At 36.0% G+C, this 7548-nt stretch overlaps 1 protein-coding gene across 1 annotated transcript; it reads right to left on the bottom strand.

The window, feature by feature from the left end:
- Positions 1 to 440: 440 nt before the first annotated feature.
- Positions 441 to 6979, bottom strand: LOC147411183 (SGNH hydrolase-type esterase superfamily protein). Its single transcript, XM_086445677.1, has 5 exons — positions 6609 to 6979; positions 6274 to 6501; positions 5417 to 5484; positions 4274 to 4438; positions 441 to 817 (listed from the first exon to the last, which is right to left on the bottom strand). Exons 1-5 carry the CDS (start codon positions 6705 to 6707, stop codon positions 658 to 660), a joined length of 720 nt encoding a protein of 239 aa, XP_086301803.1. The 5' UTR covers positions 6708 to 6979; the 3' UTR covers positions 441 to 657.
- Positions 6980 to 7548: the final 569 nt, after the last annotated feature.

The raw sequence follows: 7548 nt of genomic DNA, 5'->3' as shown, positions 1-7548 counted from the left end.
GGCCTCGAAAAAAAGATTTCTTAATTTTGCAGCTCGGGATCCTACTAATTATTTTTCTTTTTTGTTTTGGTATCAATTTCTGTTTTGTACAACCGTGTGCGAACTTCGAAATTTAAGGAACACTTGACGTGATACAACATAGGCAAAACAACATTCTCACACAATCGTCACATCGTTTAATCTTTAAACACCACAAATGCTATTCTCATCACTTCCATTGAACAACCTTGGTAAAGGCCACATTATATAAAGGAGGCAAAAACCCAATTAGCATAACCACTGTGGCACTGTCATTGCATTCATCTTTCCTTCACTGTGAAAATATATCAAGAAATAGACTTATATCAAAGGAGACAAAGACCTTCCACAAAACAATATTAGAAGGATATATCACATAACTTAGTCATATTTAATAAATTGTTTTTATGGACCATGGTAGATGAACCAAAAGAAGAATTGATGCAAGAATCAGTGAGATAAACCCAATTAACATCACAAAGGAGAACTACCTCTCCATGAAAAAAGATCCAAACATAACAAGTTTTACATTAACCCCCAACTTGATATTTTATGACATGTTGCTTCACTAAGACAGCTTTTCTTAATTGATAAAAAGCAGTAAGAACAACCAACTTTCCACTGGAATCCGAGATGATATCAGTTCTGAAAAGATTTGAGGGGATCACGAGGGTCGATCTCAGCAAAGAGTGGAAGATCAGCAGACAAGGTTTCAAGATTCAAGCCTTCCTTACTAAGCATTTCCAACACTCCCTCGAACACAACTTTGTTCCCACTCGCTGTGAGGTGTAAGCCATCTCTGCAGTTCCAATCGGAACATCATCTTACATGGGTAAGCAAGAAATAACAGCAAATGATTCCAAACCTGCTACTTGTGCTATAATTGAGAACTTGTGATATACCTTTCAACTTAAATTTTTGATTTCCTAGGGACCAAAACTAAAATTATTGGAATATTTCACATCCATTAATATCTAAACCCCGGTTTCATATGTGTGTGTATAAAGGTTTATGTAAGAGTGAAATCAAACAAGGAGGCTTTGTATGGTTTTAGAGAGAATTTGGGAGAAATCTGGGCTGTAATCTCTCTCAACATGGTGAATCACTGGCACATCTACAGTGGACATACGTTGGCAAATTCGAAGCACCATAATTATTGTTGTTTTTTGTGAATTTTTTTTCATTTTTTTCTTTCATTCTTGATTTGATCTAGGATTTCAAGTTCACATGTTCAAATGCCTAAATCTGGCTAAGTTTGTGCTGGGTTTCCCTCCTCATAATGAGGTGAGGCCCATGTGTTGAGAAGATAGAAAGTCTTTGTCGCCCAACATCTCATTGTTATGGTGGTTGGTAGGTGTGAGAATTGAATGCTCACCTCCTGTATTTCTCTCCAACGAATTCAACAAGAAAAGGGTTCTTTGGTTTTATTCGTTAAAATCATTCTACAACAGAAGAAAATGAGAAAAATCAGTCCCATTTGATAGTTTATATCATGATTCTTACTCGTTTTGCCTACAACTTTGAACGTGTGTTATCAAACTTGTGAAGCCTAGATCCATAAGTTCAAGGTGTTGATTTTGATCCCTACAAGGTGTGTTTTTTTTTTATAAGTAAAATTTATTAAACGAAGGACAGGAAGTCCTCAAGGAAGAAAAACAAAGCACAATGATCACTCCCTAATTACATTATCCCTCCTAAACAAAAAAAATCTTCAAAAAAGAAGCCCCTAAAGTCCTTAAATTGCTTACGCCAAAAGGACAAGAAGCCGAGAATACTAAAAATAAGCTCTTGCATGGTATTTTCCCTTCCCTCAAACAAGCCCCGACAAATTGCAAAGGGAATGAACTTCCACAAAATCTTCGACTTGCCAGAAAAAGAGTGGACTTTCGAACTAGAAAAAAAGAGGGACAACCGAACTCGAATGACACCAAGAAACCTCAAACAAAGAGAGAGAGAAAGACCAAATGACGTAGGCTACCTCAAAATGAATAAGAATATGATCTACCGACTCCCAGCTAGACTTACACAAGCAACAAAAATCAATCAAGATGAGGCCCTTAAGCTAAAGAGAATTAATCGTTGACAACTTATTCGAAGCCACCAATCACATAAAAAAAGACACTTTCGAAGGAACCTTGGCTGCCCAAATCAAGGAAGAGGAAAACAAACCTCAATATTATCTTCGAGAAATGAGTATATAAAGATCTAACTAAGAATCTTATTAGGGCTAAGAGTTTTATTGTTCTTATTGATGGAATCCACCTAATTGGAGAAGATATATTTATTCTACACCACGTGAATAAATTTGATGCCAAGGTCCATCGAATTTGGCTAAATTCAAGTAAATTCGACGGATCTTGGCGTCAAATTTACCTGCCCTTTTTTCACATAGTGCTAATAGATTGTTTTTCTCTTGAGGTTGGTATCATCAAATTTTTCTAGAGAGACCCTTTGTAACCCCATTATTTATTTAGTGGAAGCTTTTGACTGGACTAGGTCCCATGTTTTTTTTTTTTCATTCACATTGAAGGATTTACCAGGTGAAAAATAGTGGTGCTCCTTTTGTGGTTAAATTTGTGTTATTTTAGTTCCAATTTCTTTAATTCGGCATTTTATATTCTATGTTGGTGAATTTCCATTGATTTGCACATGGAGAGAAAGGTGAGTGGTTTCCCAATAGTCCGAGCTTCAAATACTTGCATCAGCATGTACGTAAAGCAAAGACGATACTTGAATTAACACAGTAAACACTTAACATTGTTTTTCTTATTCCAAATGGTTGTTTATCGTATGAGTTACAAGTTTGTTTTTATATTTCATTATTACCCTAAAAATTTTATACATATTTCCTACTATTTACGAAATACTTCTATTACTTTCAGAAGTATTTCAACCCTAATCAAAATAATTCCTTCTCCAGGTCAAATATACACCAAAATAAAAATTGCTATACCCACATCAATTAGGAGCTTGGGATCAATAGAAAAATCAACTATATTAGCTCTTGGTGTTTACAATAAGATTAGGTAGGTAAGATTAGCCCTGGAGTCAAAAATTTCAACCAAAATGAAGCTCATGGAATGGAAAATTTTGCACAAGGCGCGTCCAGTGGATGTTTGAATCCGTAGAAATGCACACATGGCTTCGCAATGCAACATGTGTTGTGTTGTGTTGTAAGGACATGGAATCTATTGAGGACCTTTTGTTCAATTGTTCGTTCTCTAAAGAGGGTTTGGACTAAACTCTATGTGGTATGCAACTATCCTTATCTTCAATATCTATCCGTGAACTCATTGCTAACTTGGGGAAAAATCAATGGGAAGGATCAGATGAGCCTCATGGTAAAGTCAGCTCAGGTAATTTATTGGTTAAAAGAAATTGCAAGTATCTTGAGACCAAGAGAGGGTGTTGATGGGATTCACAAGTCATTTTTGGAGAATACGGGCATCATAGCAATACAATCAAGACCAGTGAAAATAAAACAGATTGTATGGGAAAAACCTCTCCCCTGGATTAAATTGAATGTAAGATGTCTCTAGTCGTGGCAATCCAGGCATTGCAGCTGCATTACTACACACGAGAATGGCTTTGTGATATGGGCTAGTTGCTTATATTATGGAGTGGCATCCGATAAAATGTGGCAGAATTCAGAATGCTGGCTGAAAGGCTTAAAATTGCTAACAGAGCTAGACAAGGGACCTCATTGAGTCTGATTCTCTATTGTTGGTCAAGACAATGAAAGGGTAAAAGATTGCTTGTTGATTGATACATCATATTCTCTAGGAAGGGAATAAAGTGGCTGCTGCTCTAGCTTGTCATGCTTATGAACGAAGAGAGTCTCAGGGGTAGTGATTTTTTCTTCTATGGAGGAGTTACCGAGAACCATTAGAAGAGCTTATGTTGGGGATTTAATGGAGCTTCTGTCCCTCCATATATTATAATCTAGGGGTTATGCCTCCGATCACATCGTACATTAATTTATCATAATCTTAATATTTCTTTCTTTTGATCAGCAAAAAACATCTAGGAGAGAGCTTAGACTCATAGCTCACTTGTTGACATATATATATTGCAATGCAACTTCAAAGCCATTGGTTCAAATCTAGCTTACCCATGAAAAAAAAAGTCAACAGATCGGACGGTTACGATCATTTGACAAATGTTGACATTTGACTAAAGAGATCACTTATGGGACCTCTGCATGTGTGTGGCTTATTTTTATTAAACAAAATCAGGATTTGGGAATAACATATACCTGAGGCAAGATTTCTCCCAGTCTGGAAGCTGCTGCATTTTGGACCAGACATCCACCACTGGCACCCCACATTCTCCGGCCACCTCGATGCACGCCTTAGCATAAGCACCGGCAGCCTCATTCGTCCTCTCCGGCAGACCTGATGGGTTGTCCCCAAAAGGATGTCTGCATCAGAATTTAATTTCAACAATTAAATTACTATAATAACAGTAACCAGAACAGCTAAATTTCCATACATCACCACCGAGTAACTATCTAGGCCCATTGGGCTTAGGGATTCGTGGTTTTAAATCTAGTCTGATACCAAGATAACTCGCTCAAGTCATCTCAGTATCATCCATGACCGAGGCCAATAGACAAGACGTGCCGAGTCAATCGGGATTTTGTATATTTTAATTAAAATAATTATTTTTTTATAATTTTAATACATATTATGTACATAAAATATGATGCTATGATTAAACATCTTCTAATCAATCTTATTTTAGAATAAAAAATAAAATAATATTACATTCATATTCATATTCATATAAATTTAGGTTTATTTGAGGTGCTCCTATGTTTTAAACTTAATTACAAGCCCCTTGACTATGGTCATATCTTATATAACAATGGAAAAAAATAATCCTTGTTTTCTCTTCCCAAAACTTTCAATCTTTAACTCACATAAATGATGATGATCATCATCATCAAACTGATTTGATCTATGTATGTTAGATTTATTAAAATATATAAATAATTTTGAATAATTAAAACATAATTTTTAAACTCGACTTGAATGTTCATCAAATTGATTCAACTCAAAAATTAGCAAGTAGATTTAAATGAGTCAAATAAAATTATATTGAATTAATAAAATTTTTTAATAAATAAAAAATTAATTATTTTTCACAAACAAATAAATTGATTAAGTTTTTTATTTGACTGAATATATTTTGAAATCAAACCACTGTCTATAATTGTTAAAAGGGTATTTCAAATATTTTTATTAAAAAAATCTTCAAAAGATCCGTAATAGATTAATATTTTATTAAGTGAAATTTAGATGGTACATATTTTTAATAGGGGACTATTGGGTCCATATTCTCAATAAAGAAAGGTCCTTCACAGTCATTGTCCAATAAAACTTTTATAGAAGCGTACCTTATGCGTCCATCTTCGTCGATAGGAGGTGGAGTGATGAGTAGAACGAGAGTGGTGGGCCATCGCTTCTGAACCCAATCAAACAAACACGTCGTAACAACACAATGTACATAAAATGCAACCAATGACCAAATAATGTGCGTGCGTGCGTGAGTAAGTAAAACTACAATCTTGCTAATAAGCTTGGGACCCACCAAATATTACATAAAATATAACTGATCCAACGGTCATGATCACCCATCAAAGTTCATCGAGAAGGGATCCACAAAAATTGTAGCTGTGACGTAAGCAAGCACTAATAGAAGTTGACTCTTTAAGGATCCAAGTGGGTAACCCACCCCCCGTGAGAGGTGGGTTTGGTAGGATTAAGTGCGAGTGATGCAAAGTCGTTTTCCATGGACGCAACGCAAAGAGCAAAAATGAAAACGACAGGCGTTAATGCGCACCCTAGTGTTTTTTAGCACCTATTAATCAAAGTGGATACCCAACTCGACTCGAAACAGATTATACCATCTCTCAGCCTTGGAATCTCCGGATCTGGGTACATTTCGGACCGGACTGGAACCGATCCGTTGACACACAAAGTCAAGTTTGTTAGCTTAATTGAGTGACAACTGGACCTCACACCATCACACGTACGTACATACGTTCTCTGTAAGTGTCTCTTGAATTTGAATGGTCTTTTGTAATTATCGTATAGGACTTTTTAATGGTCTTTTTCTTCCTGATCGTCGGTTTGAGTGAAGCAATGTAAATTGTGGTACAACGTACCATACTATCACTGCTCTTAAAATTATTACCTAAACCTATTTTTTTTTTTTTTTTTTTTTAAGAGAAAGAGAGGAGAGAAAGAGGACCTTGAGAAAGGAAACGATGGCGTGGAGATTCTGCTTGTATTCATGGAGGGGCACGTGTTGAAAACCACTGCTTCTATCAGGAAGAGAAGCATCATTAGCACCAAAAAACACAGTCACAGCAATTGGTGCACCACCATCATTAACACCATCACAACCAAAAACCTTATCCAACACTTTGAGAGCCCATCGTGTGTTGTATCCACTGTAACCTCGAAGAACTAGATCAACCTAATCATCAACACAAACAACAAAACAAATTCAAACCCATTTCTTCAAATATCAGATCTAATTGACCCAAAATTAAAATTAATTAAGAAAAAAGGGTTTATTCATACCTTACGGGGGAATTGATGAACAAGAGCAGCTCCCCAACCTCCATCTCCAAAGGATTCTTCAGTAATGGAATCTCCAAAGAGAATGATCTTTGGACGCATCTTTAACAACGGATTCTATTAATCTTTGATTCTATTTCACATGCAATGCTACTTGAAGAAAGAAAGAAATACCTACAAAACCACAAACCCTTCTCTGAAAATTTTAAGTGTTTTTCTTCGCTAAAGCTGCTCCTCCATTAATGCCTACCCATATAATTGAAGCAAAAGCTGGTAATTTAAATCAGAGATCTGTAAGAGAGAGATTGAGAGGTAGTTTTCTTTCCTCTGTACCTCAGATTCTTTCTTTCTTTCACCAATGAGTGCTTTTCTAATCTTCACTTCTCTCTCTATCCTTCTTGTAGTTTCCCAAAATTTAAAACTTCTAAATGCTCTCAATAATCTTGATAATAACGACAATGCCACTGTGCTTGACATAAGTCGCCGTTACCTTTTTCATGGATCCCATACTCCCGAAGTCGGCGAACGTTACCCATCTTTACACCTTGTTTTGTACCACGTGGCATAAAAATTTTCACGCCCACTTATCATGAATTAGTCAAAGAGTCCCTCTAGCCCTACTATGATAGCGAGAGAAAACGGCCTTCCTAAATCTCATCCACCATTAAAAGACTCCAAGATGTGTAAAACAAGTCCTTGAGATTCGAAACATATCTTGAGGTCTTGTTTTACATACCTAAGGGTCCTTTTGACAATGAAAGAGTCTTTAGTAATGTCTTTTTCCTTACTATCATAAGAAGGAATAGGGTTCTCTTACTCAAAAAATCATTCTTTGATGTCATATCGATATTTTATCATCTAAGAATAATTGGATCAAGAGTTGTACCGGAGTAATATTGAAATTGACATCGTTTCACATTTGGTGTACACGTAATCATAGGTG

The sequence above is a fragment of the Akebia trifoliata genome, chromosome 1 (assembly GCF_017979445.1).
Source record: "Akebia trifoliata isolate Shusen 1 chromosome 1, ASM1797944v1, whole genome shotgun sequence".
Lineage (NCBI taxonomy): Eukaryota > Viridiplantae > Streptophyta > Magnoliopsida > Ranunculales > Lardizabalaceae > Akebia > Akebia trifoliata.
The sequence above is the reverse complement of the archived record's forward strand: the minus strand, read 5'-3'. Positions and strand labels throughout refer to the sequence as shown.

What these genes read in the sequence shown, in the direction of transcription:
- LOC147411183 (XM_086445677.1), bottom strand. Translation starts at nt 6,707, where the DNA reads ATGCGTCCAAAGATCATTCTCTTTGGAGATTCCATTACTGAAGAATCC. An exon ending in TTCATCAATTCCCCCGTAAG is followed by an intron (nt 6,502 to 6,608) that starts GTATGAATAAAC and finishes GTTGATGATTAG; the next exon opens with GTTGATCTAGTTCTTCGAGG. An exon ending in TGGGAGAAATCTTGCCTCAG is followed by an intron (nt 818 to 4,273) that starts GTATATGTTATT and finishes TTGGAACTGCAG; the next exon opens with AGATGGCTTACACCTCACAG.